Consider the following 23,354-nt stretch of genomic DNA (forward strand, 5'->3'; position numbering starts at 1 on the left):
GGGGTCTCGAGCCCCTTCAAGCTCTTCCAGTTCTTTCTCTGATTCCTTCAATAGGGGACCTATTCTCAGTTCAGTGGTTTGCTGCTGGCATTCGCCTCTGTATTTGCTGTATTCTGGCTGTGTCTCTCAGGAGCGATCTACATCCAGCTCCTGTCGGTCTGCACTTCTTTGCTTCATCCATCTTGTCTAATTGGGTGGCTGTATATGTATGGGCCACATGTGGGGCAGGCTCTGAATGGGTGTTCCTTCAGTCTCTGTTTTAATCTTTGCCTCTCCCTTCCCTGCCAAGGGTATTCTTTTTCCTCATTTAAAGAAGGAGTGAAGCATTCACATATTGATCATCCGTCTTGAGTTTCGTTTGTTCTAGGGATCTAGGGTAATTCAAGCATTTGGGCTAATAGCCACTTATCAATGAGTGCATACCATGTATGTCTTTCTGTGATTGGGTTAGCTCACTCAGGATGATATTTTCCAGTTCCAACCATTTGCCTACGAATTTCATAAACTCGTTGTTTTTGATAGCTGAGTAATATTCCATTGTGTAGATGTACCACATTTTCTGTATCCATTCCTCTGTTGAAGGGCATCTGGGTTCTTTCCATTTTCTGGCTATTATAAAAAAGGCTGCGATGAACATAGTGGAGCACGTGTCTCTTTTATATGTTGAGGCATCTTTTGGGTATATGCCCAAGAGAGGTATAGCTGGATCCTCAGGCAGTTCAATGTCCAATTTTCTGAGGAACCTCCAGACTGATTTCCAGAATGGTTTTACCAGTCTGCAATCCCACCAACAATGGAGGAGTGTTCCTCTTTCTCCACATCCTCGCCAGCATCTGCTGTCACCTGAGTTTTTGATCTTAGCCAATCGCACTGGTGTGAGGTGAAATCTCAGGGTTGTTTTGATTTGCATTTCCCTTATGACTAAAGATGTTGAACATTTCTTTAGGTGTTTCTCAGCCATTCGGCATTCCTCAGCTGTGAATTCTTTGTTTAGCTCTGAACCCCATTTTTTAATAGGGTTATTTGTTTCCCTGCGGTCTAACTTCTTGAGTTCTTTGTATATTTTGGATATAAGGCCTCTATCTGTTGTAGGATTGGTAAAGATCTTTTCCCAATCTGTTGGTTGCCGTTTTGTCCTAACCACCGTGTCCTTTGCCTTACAGAAGCTTTGCAGTTTTATGAGATCCCATTTGTCGATTCTTGATCTTAGAGCATAAGCCATTGGTGTTTTGTTCAGGAAATTTTTTCCAGTCCCCATGTGTTCCAGATGCTTCCCTAGTTTTTCTTCTATTAGTTTGAGTGTGTCTGGTTTGATGTGGAGGTCGTTGATCCACTTGGACTTAAGCTTTGTACAGGGTGATAAGCATGGATCGATCTGCATTCTTCTACATGTTGCCCTCCAGTTGAACCAGCACCATTTGCTGAAAATGCTATCTTTTTTCCATTGGATGGTTTTGGCTCCTTTGTCAAAAATCAAGTGACCATAGGTGTGTGGGTTCATTTCTGGGTCTTCAATTCTATTCCATTGGTCTATCTGTCTGTCTCTGTACCAATACCATGCAGTTTTTATCACTATTGCTCTGTAATACTGCTTGAGTTCAGGGATAGTGATTCCCCCTGAAGTCCTTTTATTGTTGAGGATAGCTTTAGCTATCCTGGGTTTTTTGTTATTCCAGATGAATTTGCAAATTGTTCTGTCTAACTCTTTGAAGAATTGGATTGGTATTTTGATGGGGATTGCATTGAATCTGTAGATTGCTTTTGGTAAAATGGCCATTTTTACTATATTAATCCTGCCAATCCATGAGCATGGGAGATCTTTCCATCTTCTGAGGTCTTCTTCAATTTCTTTCCTCAGTGTCTTGAAGTTCTTATTGTACAGATGTTTTACTTGCTTGGTTAAAGTCACACTGAGGTACTTTATATTATTTGGGTCTATTATGAAGGGTGTCGTTTCCCTAATTTCTTTCTCGGCTTGTTTCTCTTTTGTATAGAGGAAGGCAACTGATTTATTTGAGTTAATTTTATACCCAGCCACTTTGCTGAAGTTGTTTATCAGCTTTAGTAGTTCTCTGGTGGAACTTTTGGGATCACTTAAATATACTATCATATCATCTGCAAATAGTGATATTTTGACCTCTTCTTTTCCAATCTGTATCCCCTGGATCTCCTTTTGTTGTCTGATTGCTCTGGCTAGAACTTCAAGAACTATATTGAATAAGTAGGGAGAGAGTGGGCAGCCTTGTCTAGTCCCTGATTTTAGTGGGATTGCTTCAAGTTTCTCTCCATTTAGTTTAATGTTAGCAACTGGTTTGCTGTATATGGCTTTTACTATGTTTAGGTATGGGCCTTGAATTCCTATTCTTTCCAGGACTTTTATCATGAAGGGGTGTTGAATTTTGTCAAATGCTTTCTCAGCATCTAATGAAATGATCATGTGGTTCTGTTCTTTCAGTTTGTTTATATAATGGATCACGTTGATTGTTTTCCGTATATTAAACCATCCCTGCATGCCTGGGATGAAGCCTACTTGATCATGGTGGATGATTGTTTTGATGTGCTCTTGAATTCGGTTTGCCAGAATTTTATTGAGTATTTTTGCGTCGATATTCATAAGGGAAATTGGTCTGAAGTTCTCTTTCTTTGTTGTGTCTTTGTGTGGTTTAGGTATAAGAGTAATTGTGGCTTCGTAGAAGGAATTCGGTAGTGCTCCATCTGTTTCAATTTTGTGGAATAGTTTGGATAATATTGGTATGAGGTCTTCTATGAAGGTTTGATAGAATTCTGCACTAAACCCGTCTGGACCTGGGCTCTTTTTGGTTGGGAGACCTTTAATGACTGCTTCTATTTCCTTAGGAGTTATGGGGTTGTTAAACTGGTTTATCTGTTCCTGATTTAACTTCGATACCTGGTATCTGTCTAGGAAATTGTCCATTTCCTGAAGATTTTCAAATTTTGTTGAATATAGGTTTTTATAGTAAGATTTGATGATTTTTTGAATTTCCTCTGAATCTGTAGTTATGTCTCCCTTTTCATTTCTGATTTTGTTAATTTGGACGCACTCTCTGTGTCCTCTCGTTAGTCTGGCTAAGGGTTTATCTATCTTGTTGATTTTCTCAAAGAACCAACTTTTGGTTCTGTTGATTCTTTCTATGGTCCTTTTTGTTTCTACTTGGTTGATTTCAGCTCTGAGTTTGATTATTTCCTGCCTTCTGCTCCTCCTGGGTGTATTTGCTTCTTTTTGTTCTAGAGCTTTTAGGTGTGCTGTCAAGCTGCTGACATATGCTCTTTCCTGTTTCTTTCTGCAGGCACTCAGCGCTATGAGTTTTCCTCTTAGCACAGCTTTCATTGTGTCCCATAAGTTTGAGTATGTTGTATCTTCATTTTCATTAAATTCTAAAAAGTTTTTAATTTCTCTCTTTATTTCTTCCTTGACCAGGTTATCATTGAGTAGAGCATTGTTCAATTTCCACGTATATGTGGGCATTCTTCCCTTATTGTTATTGAAGACCAGTTTTAAGCCGTGGTGGTCCGATAGCACGCATGGGATTATTTCTATCTTTCTGTATCTGTTGAGGCCCATTTTTTGACCAATTATATGGTCAATTTTGGAGAAAGTACCATGAGGAGCTGAGAAGAAGGTATATCCTTTTGCTTTAGGATAGAATGTTCTATACATATCCGTTAAGTCAATTTGGCTCATGACTTCTCTTAGTCTGTCGACATCACTGTTTAATTTCTGTTTCCATGATCTGTCCATTGATGAGAGTGGGGTGTTGAAATCTCCCACTATTATTGTGTGAGGTGCAATGTGTGTTTTGAGCTTTAGTAAGGTTTCTTTTACGTATGTAGGTGCCCTTGTATTTGGGGCATAGATATTTAGGATTGAGAGTTCATCTTGGTGGATTTTTCCTTTGATGAATATGAAGTGTCCTTCCTTATCTTTTTTGATGACTTTTAGTTGGAAATTGATTTTATTTGATATTAGAATGGCTACTCCAGCTTGCTTCTTCTGACCATTTGCTTGGAAATTTTTTTCCAGCCTTTCACTCTGAGGTAGTGTCTGTCTTTGTCTCTGAGGTGTGTTTCCTGTAGGCAGCAGAATGCAGGGTCCTCGTTGCGTATCCAGTTTGTTAATCTATGTCTTTTTATTGGGGAGTTGAGGCCATTGATATTGAGAGATATTAAGCAATAGTGATTATTGTTTCCCTTTATATTCATATTTGGATGTGAGGTTATGTTTGTGTGCTTTCATTCTCTTTGTTTTGTTGCCAAGACGATTAGTTTCTTGCTTCTTCTAGGGTATAGCTTGCCTCCTTATGTTGGGCTTTACATTTATTATCCTTTGTAGTGCTGGATTTGTAGAAAGATATTGTGTAAATTTGGTTTTGTCATGGAATATCTTGGTTTCTCCATCAATGTTAATTGAGAGTTTTGCTGGATACAGTAACCTGGGCTGGCATTTGTGTTCTCTTAGGGTCTGTATGACATCAGTCCAGGATCTTCTGGCCTTCATAGTTTCTGGCGAGAAGTCTGGTGTGATTCTGATAGGTCTCCCTTTATATGTTACTTGACCTTTTTCCCTTACTGCTTTTAATATTCTTTCTTTATTTTGTGCGTTTGGTGTTTTGACAATTATGTGACGGGAGGTGTTTCTTTTCTGGTCCAATCTATTTGGAGTTCTGTAGGCTTCTTGTATGTCTATGGGTATCTCTTTTTTTAGGTTAGGGAAGTTTTCTTCTATGATTTTGTTGAAGATATTTACTGGTCCTTTGAGTTGGGAGTCTTCACTCTCTTCTATACCTATTATCCTTAGGTTTGATCTTCTCATTGAGTCCTGGATTTCCTGTATGTTTTGGACCAGTAGCTTTTTCCGCTTTACATTATCTTTGACAGTTGAGTCAATGATTTCTATGGAATCTTCTGCTCCTGAGATTCTCTCTTCCATCTCTTGTATTCTGTTGGTGAAGCTTGTATCTACAGCTCCTTGTCTCTTCTTTTGGTTTTCTATATCCAGGGTTGTTTCCATGTGTTCTTTCTTGATTGCTTCTATTTCCATTTTTAATTCCTTCAACTGTTTGATTGTGTTTTTCCTGGAATTCTTTCAGGGATTTTTGCGATTCCTCTCTGTAGGCTTCTACTTGTTTATTAATGTTTTCCTGTGTTTCCCTAAGTGTGTTCATGTCTTTCTTGAAGTCCTCCAGCATCATGATCAAAAATGATTTTGAAACTAGCTCTTGCTTTTCTGGTGTGTTTGGATATTTCATGTTTATTTTGGTGGGAGAATTGGGCTCCGATGATGGCATGTAGTCTTGGTTTCTGTTGCTTGGGTTCCTGCGCTTGCCTCTCGCCATCAGATTATCTCTAGTGTTACTTTGTTCTGCTATTTCTGACAGTGGCTAGACTGTCCTATAAGCCTGTGTGTCAGGAGTGCTGTAGACCTGTTTTCCTCTCTTTCAGTCAGTTATGGGGACAGAGTGTTCTGCTTTCGGGCGTTTAGTTTTTCCTCTCTACTGTCTTCAGCTGTTCCTGTGGGCCTGTGTCTTGAGTTCACCAGGCAGCTTTCTTGCAGCAGAAAATTTGGTCTAACCTGTGGTCCTGAGGCTCAAGTTCGCTCGTGGGGTGCTGCCCAGGGGCTCTCTGCAGCGGCAGCAACCAGGAAGACCTGTGCCGCCCCTTCCGGGAGCTTCAGTGCACCAGGGTTCCAGATGGTCTCTGGCTTTTTCCTCTGGCGTCCGAGATGTGTGTGCAGGGAGCAGTCTCTTCTGGTTTCCCAGGCTTGTCTGCCTCTCTGAAGGTTTAGCTCTCCCTCCCACGGGATTTGGGTGCAGAGAACTGTTTATCCGGTCTGTTTCTTTCAGGTTCAGGAGGTGTCTCAGGCAGGTGTCCTGCCGCTCCTGGGCCCTCCCCCACGGGAGCCCAGAGGCCTTATACAGTTTCCTCTTGGGCCAGGGATGTGGGCAGGGGTGAGCAGTGTTGGTGGTCTCTTCCGCTCTGCAGCCTTAGGAGTGCCCACCTGTCCAGGCGGTTGGGTCTCTCTCTCACCGGGTCTGGGAGCAGAGAGCTGCTGCGGGCCGGGATCCGCGTGTGTGGGACTTCCGGTAAACACAGAACGTGCCCGGTCCTAGAGAAATTCTGCTTCCGTGTGTCCCAAACTCACCAGGCAGCTTTCTTGCAGCAGAAAATTTGGTCTTACCTGTGGTCCTGAGGCTCAGGTTGGCTCGTGGGGTGCTGCCCAGGGGCTCTCTGCAGCGGCAGCAACCAGCTGTTTCATTTTTTAAAATTGAGTATTTTTACATCAGTCTTCATGAGGAAAATGGTTGTATAATTCATTTTGCTGAGTCCTTGTGTGTGTTAGGTGTCAGGGTGACTATGATCTCATAAAATGAATTTGGCAATGTTTCTTCTGTTTTTATTTGTGGGATAAAATAGGAGTATTGGTGTTAGCTTTTCTTTGAAACTCTGATAGAATTCTGGGTGAAAATGTTCTGGCCCTGGGTCTTTTTTGGTTGGGAGACTTTTAGTGTCATTTCTATTTCCTTGGGGGTTATAGGTCTATTCAAGTTGTTTATCTGATCTTGACTTAACTCTGGTAAGTAGTATCCATTGAGAAAACTGCCCATTTCTTGTAGATTTTCCAATTTTGTGAAATATAGGTTTCTGAAGTAGGACCTAATGATTCTTTGGATTACCTCGTTGTCCATTGTTATGTAACCTTTTCTGTTTTTTCATTTGGATATTCGTTCTCTGCCTTTAGTTAGGATCAGGGTTGGTCTTTGTTGATTTTCTTAAAGAACAAATTCTTTGTTTGATTCTTCATAATGTTCTCTTTCTATTTTATCTATTTCAACCCTGTGTTTTATTATTTCCTGCCTTCTACTCTTCCTGGGTGTTTGTTTCTTTTGTCCTAGAGCTTTCAGGGGTACTGTTGTTAGTATAAGATCTCTTCAATTTCTTTAGGAAGGAAAGTGTGTTATGAACTTTTCTCTTACACAGCTTTCTTCATGTCCCACGAATACGGGTAGTTGTGCATTCTTTTTCAGTGAATTCTAGCCTTAAAGTTGTTCAGTTTCCACTAGTTTGTAGGCTTTCTGTTGTTTCTGTTATTGCTAAAATCCGGCTTTCATTTGTTCTGCTAGGATGAAGGACGTTATTTCAATTTTCTTTTATCTGTTGACGCTTTGTGACCAAGTAGGTGTTCAGTGTTGGAGAACATTCCATGAGGCGTGCATTTGGGCAAAATGTTCTGTTAGGCTTATTTGGTTAGAAACATGTTAGGTCCATTATTTCTATGTTTAATTTATGCATGGCTTTCCTATCCATTAGTGAGAGTGGGGAATTGAGGGCTCCTACTGTCAATGTGTGAGCATTGATGTGTGATTTAAGCTTTAGTAATGTTTCTTTTACAAATGTAGGTGCTCTTGCATTTTGGGCATAGATGTTGAGAATTGAAATGGCATCTTGGTAGATTTTTCCTTTGATGAGTATGAAGTGTCCTTATGCATCTCTTTTGATTAACTTTGGCTTGAAGTAAACTTTTTAGATGTTAGAACAGCTACACCAGCTCATTCCTTGGGGCCATTACTTGGCATTTTTTTTCTAATCTTTTACTCTATGGTAGTATCTATCTTTGACGTCGAGGTGTTTCTTATGTGCAGGATGGATTTTGTTTTTGCATCCATTCTGAAATTCTGTGTCTTTTTATTAGGGAATTGAGTCCATTGTTATTGAAAAATGTCAATGGCCAAAGATTGTTAATTCCTGCTATTTCATTGTAGTTATTGTTGGTGGTTTTGTGTGTATGTTTGTATATGTTTTGTTTCTTGAGATTTTAATTAAGGAACATTCTGCTATATATGCTAGGTCAGAAATCGATGTGAAATAAAATTATCATCATTTCTAAGACAATTTTTGTGTGTCTTATTTAGCTCATGTTCCCATACTACATCAGAAACTGGTTACTTAAACTGGAAATATTCTCACAGTTCAGGAAGCTGCAAGTCTAAGATCAAGGCATAGAACTTCCTGAGTTCTGGTTAGGAATCTTTTGCTGGCTTGTGGACAGTAGGTAGAATTTTGCACTTTATCTTTGAGTGGCTAGTGAACAGTTTTGGATTTATTTTCCTACAAAGGTACTAATGCCACCATGAAAACTTCACACTCTAATGACATCTCTCATAAAGTATCTCCACATATCAAAAGGAAGGACAGGGTTGGGGACTGGGGTATAGTGTTTCAAAAGATTAGTTTTGGGGAAGCAACCATACAATTTTACTTTTTTTCTACAATTTTCTGGGTAATTTTGTAAACACATTTTAATATAATAGTCTAGATATCTTAAAAAGGGAAATATGGCAATCGACTCTAAAATTTTGATTGGTAATTGTGGTTTTCAGATTAGAATATTCATTTGTTTAAATTTTCTGGGTCTCAAGTATAAATGTATTAACAAGTTAACAAACATTTTAAGTAGCCATCAAAATTTTTTGTTTTGTTGCCTGATATTGAAAATAAAATTACACTATTGTTTTCCTAATTTCAGAGAGAAAACTGTTATAATTGTAGACTTTTGTCTTTATTCTTTTATTTGTTGTAAAAACATTTCATAGATGTAAAATTTATACACAATACAATTCAGTCTTTATGGGTTTTAATATATAGAGCTGTGCAAATGTCATCAGCATAATCAAACACAGAACAATAAATGTTGGTGCTTAAGTCCAAGCTCTCAGAAGCACATCCGCAACTGAGATGAGAAAATGACCTGGTAGGTGGTGTTTTTCAGTTTCAGTCCTCACGTGCATAGTCACCCTGTGAATAATGAACAGCACAGTGAAAAATAATGATGTTTATTTTTCCCCAAACATTGCTGAAAATGAGATTGATGATGAAAAACCTTTGTAATACTGCAGGACCTTTTTGAAATTTCTGTTCATAATGCAATTTTTAGAAACCAGAATACAAAAAACCTTTAAGATGCTACTACTGGTTACTATTGAATACTGTTCACTTAACAACTATTAAGTGACTAAAAACATGTTTTTAGTTTCAGTCTGATTTTGCTTTCCATGACTTTTTTGGCTATAAAGGAGATAGTTCTCAAAAGAGAATCAATTTGCTACACACTTATGTGTGCCTTTTTGGAGAAAGGTCTCAGAGATCTTTACCTCAAGTCAGTGTTCAAACCAGTTGGCAAGTTCCAAGTCAGATGTTTGTGCACTTGCCAGTACAATGGAACTAACCTGAATTTCACTGACCTGTAGAGTAGTATTTTCCATGCCAGCAATCTTTTAATAAATTTAGGTTAATCACATAGATTTGTTTGGACAAATACTGTGACGTGTTATAACTATATAATAGTAATTTTTCATATATTTTAGAAAACGACTGTAATTCAGGACTGGGTTGAGGGATGATTTGCAAGTATTTTGTAATAAAGAGAATAATTTATTAGTTTACAGCTTATTGGATTTACAGTATGTGACATTTGTGGAACATCACATACACCTTTCACATATATACAGGATAAATTAAAAATGTGTACTGTATTATCATAATGTAGTAAATAGTTAAGAAAATAAATTTTTATTTGATGATGGCAGTACACCAGTGCTTCCTCCTTCTCTTCCTCCTCCTCTTCTTTTTGCCACTCCCACATCTGCAGGGGAAGAAGTACTGAGAATTGAGGATTGAACCTATGGCCTGTGAAAATGCCCTAACATTGAGGCATGTCCTCAAGCATAACTGAGTGAATTTTAAATAATCTTATTTCGTGATAATAAATAATATCAAAGTTCAACTGTCAGCTCTCCCTTGAGCTAATGGTCCATCAAAAGCTTCTATATCACAACTCTTCACTGTCACATTTTTAAATTTAAATTTGCCCATTTTTTCTTCAAATGCTCGCAGCATACATTTATCTTCTGCATTTTCTAGGTTAAAAGAGGTTTCAAGGATAGTTAATCCTCTTATGATAGATGCCCCTGCTCATAGCACTCGTGGCATAGCAATCTGACAGATAATGCAAGGGCCTTTTGAAAGTTATATCCAGTAATTACAAACAGAAGGTACAGACTGTATTTAAACAGAATGTGCAGCAGAATGATTTTTAGTTTTATACTCTTTTTGCCTTTCAAAGATAATAACAAAAACAACATATATAGTATACGATTAAATATTTTTGCTCTGGAAGAGTGGAATTGAGAATATTTTCCATTTTGACATTAATTTTTTTAAGTCGCATTCATAGCAATGGTTTTCATCAAGATATCCTCATCTGTATGTGTCACTATTCTGTTTTCACTTATCCTCTCCACTGGTTTTCCTTGTGCCCTCCCCTTCTATAGCTGTTTCTTCCCCATAGTCCTTCTGCTTTCTTATTATATGCATTCCATTACTTTAACTCCTACCCCCTTAAAGTCTCTTCTTTATTACCCTCATCTTATCATGACTTACAAAAATATACATGCATGCACATATGTGCACATGTGCACAGTTTTAAATTAAGTTCTGCATATGAGAAGAAATGTATTTTTCTTTGAATCTGCTTATTTTGCTAATTACATCTATTTCCCTACAGCTGTGATTTTTCTTTCTTTACATGTACATAAAATTCCACTGTGTTTATGTACTACATTTTCTTTATCCTTTCATCTACGGATCGATTTCACAGTTGTAATCACTAATACTGAAAATCACCTGTATGGTATGTTCACTCTTCTTAAAAGGCGGGAAATATCCATAGGAGGGGGTATGGAAGCAAAGTTTAGAGCAGCGACTCAAGGATGGCCTCATCCTGCCCATGTGTGGCCCATATATATATATATATATATATATATATACAGCCACCAAAACTAGATAAGATTGATGAAGCTAAAAATGCATGCTGAAAGGGACTGGATATAGATCTCTCCTGAGAGACACATCCAGAGCATGTCCAATACAGAGGTCAATGCTAACAGCAAACCACCGAACTGAGAATAAGATCCCCTTGGGAGGAATTAGAAGAAGTATTGAAAGAATTGAAGGAGCTTACAACCCATAAGAACAACAATGCCAGCCAACCAGAGCTTCCAGGGACTAAACCACTACCCAAAGACTATACATGGACTGACCCAGGGCTCCAACTGCATATGTAGCAGAGAATAGCCTAGAAAGGGCACCAGTGGAAGGGGAAGCCCTTGGTCCAGTGCAGGGGAATATGGAGGGGGAGCATTAAGGGGGATATGTAGGGGGAATACCATATGGGAGAGGGGAAGGGGGAGGGGAAGGAATGGGGGCTTATGGACAGGAAACTGGGAAGGGGAATAACATTTGAAATCTAAGTAAAGAAATATATCTTAAAAAAAAAAAAGAGTCCTTTGGCTATATATCCAGGAGTGTACAGCTGTGTTCTATAGCAGGCACCTCCATGCTTGATTTCCAAAGTACTTGCATGAATCTTGATAAAGATTCCTCTTCCCAACATCCTTCTCTTTTCCACATCCTCACCAGCAGTTTCTCTCATTTCCTTCTGTTCTTGTTTTTCTCTTTCTTTCCTCCCTTCTTTTTTAATTTTTTGCTTGTTTTTGTTTTTTGAGACAGGGGTTCCCTGTGTAGCCCTGGCTTTTGCTTTGTAGATGAGGCTGGCCTCAAGCTCAGAGATCTGCTTGCCTTTGTTGGAGCTAAAGATGTGGACCAACACTGACTGGCCACCATTTATTTTATGTAGGATAGCATTCTGATTGGGGTGGTGAGGACTACCAAAGCAGTTTTAATTTGTATTTCCTTGATGATGAAGCATTTTCAGGTATATATTGATCATTTAACCTATTTATGGTTAAACGATTTGAATTTTGGGGGCTAAACTTTCAACACTCTTCATATACCTTCTTTCAATTTCATCCCCTGCTTGATATGTAGCTGGTGAAGCTTCTGTTTTCCCATTAAGTTGTCTTCTCACACCCTCAGTTATTTCTTTGGCTGTTCAGAAGCTTCTTAATTTCATGCCAATTCTTATTTGTTAGTAAATCTTAGTTATTTCTTGTGCTATTGGAGTCTTTCGGAAAATGCTTGCCTATATTTATAGTTTGAGATGCGTTAGATATAATTTCTTCTGCAAGTTTCAATGCTGCAGATCTTAAATTAAGGTCTTGATCCATTTTTGCATTGATTTTTGTGGAAGGTAGTTGATATTGACCTATTTTTATCTGCATTTATAAGCCCAATTTCCTCAGCATCATTTGTTAAAGGGGTTGTTGCTTCTCTGATGCTTATTTCCAAGAGCTTTATCAGATAGCCAGTGGCTCCAGCTGTGGATTTACTTCTGAGTCCTCTGGCCTGTTCCTTAGGTCTACTGTTTATTTTTATGGCAATGTTACTAGGCTTTATTATGGAAGTGGAAATAAAGTATTTTTCATTTTGCATTGTTTCAGAAAAGGACTGCTTTACCTAGTCAGAGCCTTTTGTGCTGCCATATCAGTTTTATATCAATTTTAGAACTGTTTCTAGTTCTGTAAAGAATGTCTTTGGGGGGGTTGCATTGAGTTCATATACTACTTTTCATAGTATATTTTCATAGTATTAGTTCTTCCAATCCTTGAAATTATTTTGATTTTCTTGTGTCTTCAATTCTTTCATATCTTAGTTTTAATGGTATAGGTATTTCACTCGAGTCACCTTTGTTCTTTCTTTCCTTCTTCCACACCCCCTCTCTCTACTGAGTCACCTTTCTTTCACTCTGTCTCCCTTCCTTTTGCTCCTTCTCTATTGTGGCACTGAAGTTTTAAAAATTGTACTATATTTGTGTGTTGACACATGTGCATTTATGTGGAGGTCAGGGGACAATTTGTGGGAGTTAATTTTCTTCCACTATGTGAGCCCAGGGATCAAACGCAGACACTCAAGTTTAGCAGCAAGTGCCTTTACTAGCTGACCATTTCACCAGCTCACCAATGAGAATTCTAATCTTCACCTTCACTAAGTACTTATAATTTGATAAGTGAAGCCTGAAATCATATTTATGCATAAACAATGCATATTAAAATATAAGAAATATAAGTTTGTTATAACAAAACGAATTCAACAAGAATACAATGGAAGGGCTGGAGAGATGGAGGGTAAGAGCACTGGGTGCTCTTCTAGACACCCTGGGTTCAGTTTCTACCACCCACATGGCGGCTTAGAAACATTTGGAATTCTGAGTCCAGGGTATCTACTATCATTTTCTGGTCTCCACGGGTATCAGGCATACACTTGGTGCATAGACATATATGCAGGCTAAACATTCATATACAAAAAATAAGATAATAAAATAGTATATATTGGGAACTTAACTCGAGAAAGTCTATTCTTATGGATAAAATGGAAAACCAGATTGTGGTCCCTTACTGAAGCTGATGACATTGAAACCCATGTCTTGTCCCTAACAGTGTGGGTAATGGGGAGCAGAACGGAAGATAATTAGGACTACCTTATCATTCCCACTCTTCCACATCTGCTTCTAGCATAGTATGCCCTTAAATGGTAAACAAGATGAGTTATCCATAGTTATAGTTTGGCAACTAAACCGTTACCAGTGTTGGCAACTCTACTGTCTCTCTACTACATGTATGTTTCTCTATTATTTGTCACAGAAATGTTTAAATGGCATGTAATACTACTAACCTACAGATATTTGTCATTAGCCACAAGAGTGATATATAAAACAGTACTAGAGTTAGGAGCACTGCTCTGTATTCCCGACACCTTGACAAAGAAGAGTTAGGCTGTTATCCTTGAAAACATTCAGGATCCTGCCCCATGCACAAGTGTATTGGGAATCCAATGGACAACAGTAGATAAGTTATCTTTTCTAGTTATTACTCAAAGTACTCAACTAGCCCTCTGAATCTACCATCAGTTCAGGAGAAGTTCAGTGGTCTTGGAGAGGGAACCTTGGCTTTGGGAATTTGGTTAGTTTTATGAATAACATCTAAGTTGGGATGTAAGTATGTATTAGAACCCAAATTCAGATCATAGTGTGTAAGTTCAAAGATCATTAAGTTTATGTGCTTTTAAGTCAAGAATTTAGATCTGAAGGTAAGTTGCTGGATACAGTATTCTTGGAGAATCCTTTAGATTCCTAAAACTGAATGATTTCTAAAACTGGTATTTCAGTGACTATATGGATTATCTGATTCCTCCTGCTCCCACTAAAAATGAAAACAAAACCACAAAAACAAAAATACACACAACACACACACACACACCCCCACCCACCCCAATCCAATCATACCATAATCTGTTCTCCTACTGTGAACTTCAGCATTCTATTCCTCCATCTCACAGATAGGGGGCCAGTATGTCAACAAGCAGAAATGGAATACCGAGTGCACATGCGGTAATAATTAAGCAAGGTTCATGGACTGTTTGCCTCTATGGACAACACCAAAGGTTCCACAGCCTTCCTGAAACGTCCCCTGTATTACAGCATCTGTGCTGACAAATCTGTGCCAACCCAATTCCATGGTTACCATCAGACAGCAAACTTATGGATGGATAAAACTGGAAGTGTCAGGCAAGAATTACACTGTCAGCTACCATTTGACTGAGTATATTTATTACTCAGCTACAATAACACTATAAGACCTTCTCTTCAGGAATATTTAAAGATTATTTGGGTTCTATTTACTTTTTAAATTTTAGTTTATTAATGATATTAGTTTTCGAATGTGTTATATTTTCTTCCTCTCAGCATCGGCACAGGGGTAAGGACACATATTTACCAACAAAAGTGGTGACAACAGTGAATTAGCAATACGAGACTAGATAGGAAGTGAAATGAGTGTTTCCAGTTGCAGAGTCAAAAGTCTCTTCATTCAGTGAGTGGAGGTGTGAATGAGGGTGGTTATGCTGTGCTCTTCTAGAACACAACATTTATAAAACTATAAATGTCACTTTTAATGAACAAATGCACCAGAAAAGAGGAAACTGAGTCATGTGGAGATAGCTAAATCTTTCTGAATGAGAACACATTTTTGTTTATCCTGTAGACTTGCAATATTGTTTTGCTTACATCTTACAGACACTTTAGAAGAAGGGAGTTGCATTTACTAAAGGATAACCTGTAAATACAAGTAGTTCTGCATTAGAACAACTCAACAATGATTATTTTCGTATCTTTCCTATAGTCAAATTGTAACATTCCTTTACAAATCTGTAAGTGAGTAATTATCAACAAGGTACAGCACAGAGACAAGAAAAGTGCTTTAAGTCTAGTTATTATGATAGGTCCATCTAATAAACATAATTGATAATGCTTTATTATAAAAACCCCACATATACAATATTTCATCAAGTCTCTTAAAATATATTCATAATGAAATGTGTAGAAAGAGACATAGCAGATACTACTGTTACAATATTTAATCATTTTTACAATAGGTCTGTTGGTCCATTTCAACTAAACATCACATTTCTTTCTGTATGTCACTTATAGCACAAGCAAGTTGCTTAATTTTTTCCTCCATCAATTTTTTGTTCTTGCATGTTTCTTCCAGAAGTCCTCGCATTTCGTCTTCAATCTGTTGAACCTAAACCAATGTATACATTTTACATTTTAATTTTCTAAAAATATTTTTAGGTGCATTTTGAAAAGTCAACGATGTACTTTTTGTACTCTATAATTTGTGATTCATTAAATGAAGTTAGTAAGATGCAACTTTTTTCAAATGATAAAATGGAAATCTATATAAAGTACTTTCATGTGTATAACCTATTTAGTCCTCATAAGATTCTCTTGCAAAGGCTAACGTAATGTATTTTGACTGCATTTTGAGTTTAGAAAATGTGAAATTCCTATTTTACAGAGAACAGAAACCTAGTTTTCTGATTCCATTATCCCATTGTCCTGAGCAGCCTGTCAATGCTGAGTTTAACTTAAAACACCCACACCTTAAAGACTTGCAACTCACACAACTTCCTCCCAAAGCAGTCTTTTCATTGTGGTCCCTCCAGCATTTCTGAAAGTTCTGGTGGGGTTTTCTCTTTGAGATAAAATTTTACCATTCATTCTTAGCCCAGAGTCCCCTAAGATCTGTGTATTGCATACTACAGACCTTTGCTTGAAACTTTCTTCTATTTACCTCAACATGTCTGACAGATATAGCTACTGTGACAATCTTTTTCTGTTACTACATTCCCTTAATACAGAACTCCTATTTTCCCTTAGAAAATGACTTTTCTTAATTTATTATTTTTTTTAGATTTTATTACTTTATGTGTAAGAGTGTTTTGCCTGCATATACGCATATTTGCCAAAAGCATGCTTAGGACCCATGGAGGTCAGAAAGGGCATTGGATCTCTTGAGACTAGAGTTATAGACGGTTGTGATCTGCCATATGGGTGCTGGCGATAGAACCTGGGTCCTCTTCAAGAGTAACTAGTGCTCTTATAGGCAGAACTAATTCTCCAGTCCCAATTTCTCCTAATTTAAATTACTACCTATCTGTGATGCCTCAGGATCTGTATACTTTATGCCTGATTATTATTTTAAAGCTCTGGTTCTACTTTTTTTTTTTAATTTAAAGTGATTTTATTGTTTAAGTATAGAAGGCAAATTTATGCCATCAGAGCAGAGGCTGAGGAAGACTCATATTTCCAGTTGGATGGAAAGACCCACTTAAGCTTATAATAAGGAGCCAATCGGTGAATCCGGCTCTATGAGAATCAGGTAGAATTTAGCATCCATGTCCTTTCTGTTCATCTCAGAGGCTTGGGAACAGCAACTGCTTTCTTAGTTAAATGTAGAGATCTTCAGGACAATCAGGAGCAAGATCTTTGGACTTAAGAATTCTCAAGAACTTATTACATCATGAAACAGACTTGTGCAGCACCAGGGAGTCTCTCAGGATCATCCTGAAAAGAAAGGCTTGTAACTTCTAATACAACACAAACTTGAACGTGTGCTAAACCTCAGGTAGTAAGACTCTAATAAGTTTCCTGTCTGTCAAAAACAATATAAGAAAGCATTTCTTTTAACTCTTTACCATGTCATGTTGGTCGTAGGTCCAACATTATATTCAATACTTTCAGCAGAAAGCCCAATTCCTGCTTTGTTTGGTATTGTCCACAGTATCCTTGTATCATGTTAAATAAAATACCGGAAATCACCACTGACTGCAAGTGAAGTAACTTGGCCATTATGGTCCTAACAGTTGATTATATAACACTGGTCTCTTTCCTTGTAGAGTCCTAAGGGTAACTCTACCTTAAGCATATTCTGATGAAGACTTTTCCTCTGTATCTAAACTTTCTTATGTGTTAGTATTGTCTATATGCACATTTCTGAATGTGTGTGGAAGCCAGAATATAGCACTGGAACCTTTAGACCTAGTTATAGGTATTTACAGATTGCAGCAACCTGGCTTGTTACATGGGTGCTAGGATCTAAACGCTGGGCCTTATTAAGAGCTTAGTGCTCATAACAGCTGAGCCATCTTTTTAGTCCCTCCTCTCCCCATTTTTTTGCAGACAGGTCTTTCTGTCTAGCCCAGTCTGGCATAAATATTTGATCTTCCTGCCTAACCTTGAGTACTGATATTACAGAATAGGCAAGCACTGTGTGCTTTTGATTCTTATATGTTTTTTGCTTGCTTATTTCTGAATCTTACATACCTTTTGTTTGCTTTTCATTAGCATTTGAAAATTGATGCAAAGTTCATAAGTATCTTTGAGTCTAGTGGATTGCAAAAAAGTGATCTTATCAGAATATTTGTGTGATTGTTAAAATACCTTGATCTGATCCATTATTTTCATGAGGTTAAAGCCCATGATGTTTGTCTTAGAAGCACTAGAAACTCATTCTTATTAAGATGACAAACCTCTTTGGCTTAAACCCTAATGAACAGGGAAGTGATCACCAAGAACTTTCTCAAGGCAATGATAAATTGCACTGCCATTTTCCCCTTGCCTGTGACCAAAGGGATGTTCATGGGAGACTGCTAAAATCGTAGACTGGTGCAAGCAGGGATTTAACCTACTACTTAATCAGCTCCCTGGAGTTATTACCTGCTAATGCCTGAAATGTTGCCTAAATTCATAACTTTGGCAGTATGTTCTTTAAAGTTTATGTCACCAAAATGTTCACCCTTTCCACTTTTACTTTTCAAAAATCTAATTCATTTAACCATAATAATTTAATATTAAAATAAATCTTAGCTTACTGTACCTTTAAATTTGCACACTCAATATATCTCTGCTTCTCGTTTGCTAGTTGTGTTATTTCAGTTTGATGTGCTTCAACAATTGCATCAACTTGTCTTTTAAAGGCATCATCCATGTTCTGAAGCTTTTCTACTGCATCCCTTTAAAAAAAAGAGAGAGAGAGAGAGAGAGAGAGAGAGAGAGAGAGAGAGAGAGAGAAAATAACCCCTCTGCATATGGGTTCACAGAGAGATTAAGAGGGCTTTCTAGTGAGAAGCTGTCTGCAGGCTCTGTTACTAATACCACTCTGCCTCTTGAAACTAGTCATTAAACTGTGTTACCTATGTTTTATAGGAATTCAATTTTATAAATTATTTTAGAATAGATTTGTATATTAAAAGGTAAATCTTTATTTTCTATTGAGTATTTTCTAAATAAAATCAAAATGGCAGTTAGTACACCTTTTCTTTGATGTTTTAAAAAAAATCATATAGTAATTCCTATGTTTCAGGAATTACTAGTCTATAAGAAGAAATACATATATATTCATATCTAATTAGTATAGGGGAACTCTTTCTTATTTTAGGGGTGGAATGAAAATAACTTTCTTAGAAAATTATGTCCTCCATATCTTGGGCATCTTCCTTCTATACATGTATTTCACCCATTCCAATGTAGTATCTGTGTTTAAAGGGATCCCACATCCATCCTTCATAACTTAAGGCTTACTTTTGTAGCTCAAGGCTTCTGTCTCTCTCTGCTCTCAGTTTCTTTTCCTTGTTTTCAAATTTTTCTTTTACTTCTTTTACTTGTGTTTCAAGATTAGAGAGTAGTTCTCCTTTGTCATGCCATTTCTTATTTAGTGTGCTAGAAAGACAAGAATTAATAAGAAATAGCATTAAGTGAGGAACATGGGATCATTCATCTAAACCTTTTCCTCACTGGCAAGTACTATATAATACCTGTAAGCTTTTCTGATTTCTTCAAGTTCTAATTCCTTTGCCTTCAACTGTTGCTTTAGTTTTTCCTTTCTTTCATTATGTCTCTCCAGTTTCTCAACTATAGAATCTAGTTGTGAAGTCTTTTCATTAAGTTGCTCTTGAGAACATTTTTCTATGATGGTGATTTGTTCTTGTAGCATTTTGATTTGCCCATCTTTTTCTTGTAAACCCTTAAAAAAAACAGTAATTTATTTTAGATGTTCATATCAGTATGAGTTAAGATCTAAAAGGATATGGACCATAAAAATATTCTCCTGAGAGGATCTGCCAGATCCTGACCAATACAGAGTGGATGCTTGAATCCAACCATTGAACTGATCACAGGGACCCCCAATTCAGGAGTTAGGGGAAGGACTGAAGGTGCTGAAGAGGCTTTATCTGGATCAATGGGAGGAGAGGCCTTTGGTCCTGTGAAGGCTTGAAGCCTCAGTGTAAAGGAATGCTGGGGTGGTGAGGTGTGAGTGGGTGGGTGGGTGGGTGAGCACCATCATAGAAGCAGGGTAAGTGGGGATGGGATGGGGATTTGCAGAGGGGAAACCAGGAAAGGGGATAGCATTTGAAATGTATATAAATAAAATATCCAATTTATAAAAATTAAATTTTCTTGTGATTTCTAATCTTTTTGATGACTCTTATTTTGCTATTTCCCAGGTGATAATAATAAGGCAAGCCTGGTACCACATGCCCTTAGTCCCAGCACTCAAGGCAGTGGCAGGCAGATCTCTGTGAGTTTGAGGCTCCTACCAGCCAGGAATACATAGACCTGCCTCAAAAAGCAGTAACAAGCAAAAAGTCAAAGTAAAATTCAAGTTTATCAGTATCAGATATTAAGAGCAAGGCTGAGAAACCATAAAAGGATAGAAGTATGATATTCCCTTTTCTTTACAATCTACAACAGTTGAAGATTGCAAAGATAAATTATTATTTTCCAAACATGCTCAAAGGTCTTTTCCCCCAGGAACATGCTAGGCTTACATCTTTTAGTTTCCGGATGGTTTCAGTTTGATCCTCGATGATCTTGCACTTTATTCTCAAGGCATCACAGTCACTTTCATGGGTTTTTCTCAGAGACTCATTTTCTCTGCATAAACTTTCTATTTGAGCTTCTAGTTTCCCACGACTCTGGGATAGTGATGTGCCTAAGAAACAATTACCAGTTAGAAACTTAATATACCTTGGGGATTTTTGTACTTATACTACGCCACCTAATAAGGTGAAAATCAAAAAAAAAAAAAAAAAAAAAAAAAAGGAAAAAAACTGATGTAAAGCCTACAATATACAATAATGCAAATCAACAGGAGAAAGTCTTTTAAACATTTGAGCTATTAAAACCTCTATTTAGGTAAAATGAAGCAAACACAATCACAGTAAAAATTACTATGAAATAAATAAGCATGCCTTATTTTGACCACTAACTATTCGTAACATTAAGCTTTCTGTTAGAGTCAAGACATAGTAATAATTATTTTTTGCTATATAGCAGTTGGAAAAAAGACTAAGGGTTTAACTGCAATCTACAGTGATTTTCATTCACGTACAACTTTACTTCTATCCATGCAAAATATGGAAAATGTGATAAACATGAATACTCATCTTAGATCTTTTAGTATTAATATAAAGAACAGTATCACCACAGTATCCCATGATGTTTTTATGTATTAGTGAAAAATAAATTTAAAAAGGTATCAAAACAACAGTTCCTCAGCTACTCTTGAGTGACTTCTCTAAGCTGCCAGAGCAGCTGCACCTAGAGGCGTATATCTCTATGTCTGGCCACTTAAACACCTTAATTACTGAAATGCCTTACTTCCCGAGAGGCTTGTGCTCCTGTTTGGCGGGTAAATGCCTACTTATCCTGCGAGACAACACACTCCTTTTTAACTTAGCACTGGGAGGCAGTGAAGCATCCTTTCCTCTCACACCCAGATAATACTGCTTTGTAATAATGGCTATTTTCCACTGAAGTACTGAGACTCTTACCCTGGTATGCCAGTTCGTGTCCCCATACTTTTCTCTCGGTCCTTAAGCCATAAATCAGCGACTCTTTGGCTGCCAGCTCAGAAATGAGCTGGTTTTTCTCATGTTTGAGAAGTTCTATTTGAATGCTCTTTTGCTTGTCATCTTCAATCAAAATTTCAAGAGTGTTGATTTGATTCTGTATATAGCCAAAACACAAATTATTTCACTTAGTTATAAAGATTAAAATTATATACACTATAAATTATTAAAGTAGGTCTTTCTTTTGTGTATCTTATGAAAAAATGCTCTTTAAGCAATTAAAAAGTAAAGACTACCAAATTTTATACCAAAAGTTTTAAGGTATATGCTATTAAAAAAATGCTAACATTTAAAAGGCTACTTTTTAAACATTGAGTTTTATTCCATAATTGTAAGAGAAAAACTCAATCTGTACTTGTCAAAGTTTCTCATGAAATATTTAAGTCAACAATCTTTAATTTATTTTCCAGAAGTTGAGTTCTTCGGTGAAGTAGCACATATTAAGAGATAATTTAAAAGTTACTGTGGTAAGTGTATCTGAAAATATCATTACCACCATCCAGTTAATACTAGTAATACACGTAGTGTCTCTCAAAGTTCAGCACCTTTTCAGTATCACTTTTCCAATTTCTGTCACACCATTGTACAACCGGTGACAACTATATAGAATAAATTTACAACGGCATTTATTTACATATTTTTATTTATTTTTGAGACAGAGTCTCACTGTGTAGATCTGGTCGGTCTAGAACTTGAAATGTAGACTACAATGAATTCAAATCCAGAGATCCATCTGCCTGCCTCTGCCTCCCAAGAGCTGGGGCTGAAGGGGTATGCCACCATCATTTTTGATGACAGCAGTCTCATCTATGAAGTCATGGATCTCATTAGGTATACTTTCATTATGAACACTAGCTGTATGAATAACACAATCTCAGAGTTACTCCTGAGTACTTCCTAAAAGTCACTGCTCACACGTGAGATGATGTGAAAGCCCCAAGGGAAAGCACACTGCAGATTCCTGCCTGTAAATTTGCTGCTGCTTCCTGCTTCAATTTGCAGACTTCTGAGAGTTTTGTCTTTTGTTCCTTCACCATAGAGGTCAGATCTTTAATTAAAGAGGAAGACTCATTTTCTTTACGTTGAGCCCAAATAAGAGCATGTTTACTCTTCGCTAATTCAGTTGCGACATCTTCAAAGCCATCTTGAACCTGTATTTCAAAAAACATTATAAACAGAAGCTTTCCAAATAGAAAATACTTGCTTCTAAAAAATAGTTACATTTTTCATCTTAAAACCTTTAGGGTTTAGTAAAACAAAACTCAGAGGTATCATGTTTCAATGTACTTAATAGCCAGGAGATAAAATATAGACCTAGGGAATTTGCTACTCATTTGTCTAGTTACTCAGGGAATTACCTACTGAAAGTAAGAACCATGACACCTATTCACTGAGAACTGCTGTACATCAGCCAGTGTTCGGTACTACAATGATCAGTGGACAAAAGAGACTATCTTGTCTTTAGTAGGTAGGGACTAACAATCTAGCAATAGGAACAAACCATGCACCGTGAAACTGTACAGAAAGCACATGCCTTTACTGAGGAAAGCTTAGAGGGATGCACAGTATTGTAAGGGGAATGTTTAATTTTAAAGAACATTATTATCAAGAGGTTAACAGGGAATAAAAGGCTGTAAGGATGTAGGGAAGGTTTTCCAGGCAGGAAGGTGCTTTGAGTATCAGTATAAGGCGTGGGCGACGTTAGAGTGGCAGGAGTGGGGAGATGACGGAGCAGGAAATCAGAGAGAATACAAAGAGTTTTGATTATCATTCTGAACAGAGGTATTTGAGGAGTGGCATAACAGCTAACTTAGAAATTCTAACACAAAGGTGGTAGGAAAGAAGGTTATTTTAAAAATATAATTATTATAAGCAGCTCTTAATGTAATGGAATACCAGAAAAAAAAGGGTCAACAAGAATCAGAAAAAGAGGAGGATTAATTTTTCACACAAGCACTTAGAAAGCTGGGAATAGCATTAATAGAGATGAAAAGACAATTTCAGTTCAAGGGAAATGCTAACTAGTACATGGCCAAAGATTTAACCCACCTATTAAAAACAATGACATTCTGAAATCTCCAGATAAATGGATGAACTAGAAAAGGTCATCCCGAGTTGAGGAAACTCAGAAC

The 23,354-nt window shown here is 37.3% G+C and overlaps 1 protein-coding gene across 7 annotated transcripts in view; it reads right to left on the reverse strand.

The window, feature by feature from the left end:
* Positions 1 to 8,633: 8,633 nt before the first annotated feature.
* Lrrcc1 (leucine rich repeat and coiled-coil centrosomal protein 1) overlaps positions 8,634 to 23,354 on the reverse strand; it is a 34,629-nt gene continuing 19,908 nt past the window's right edge. For 4 of the 7 annotated variants that reach the window (XM_039101808.2, XM_039101810.2, XM_039101811.2 and 1 more), the window contains 7 exons: positions 22,188 to 22,373; positions 21,145 to 21,319; positions 20,140 to 20,303; positions 19,126 to 19,334; positions 18,893 to 19,030; positions 18,189 to 18,324; positions 15,227 to 15,551 (listed from right to left, as the gene is read on the reverse strand). In XM_039101808.2, the coding sequence (XP_038957736.1) occupies positions 15,429 to 15,551; positions 18,189 to 18,324; positions 18,893 to 19,030; positions 19,126 to 19,334; positions 20,140 to 20,303; positions 21,145 to 21,319; positions 22,188 to 22,373 (1,131 nt within the window). In that variant the 3' untranslated portion in view covers positions 15,227 to 15,428. Of the gene's footprint in view, positions 8,812 to 15,029; positions 15,552 to 18,188; positions 18,325 to 18,892; positions 19,031 to 19,125; positions 19,335 to 20,139; positions 20,304 to 21,144; positions 21,320 to 22,137; positions 22,374 to 23,354 lie in introns of those variants that run through there. The other 3 variants (XM_039101805.2, NM_001100645.3, XM_039101813.2) reach the window with 3 other exon arrangements.

This window comes from Rattus norvegicus, chromosome 2 (genome assembly GCF_036323735.1).
Source record: "Rattus norvegicus strain BN/NHsdMcwi chromosome 2, GRCr8, whole genome shotgun sequence".
NCBI classification, from domain to species: domain Eukaryota; kingdom Metazoa; phylum Chordata; class Mammalia; order Rodentia; family Muridae; genus Rattus; species Rattus norvegicus.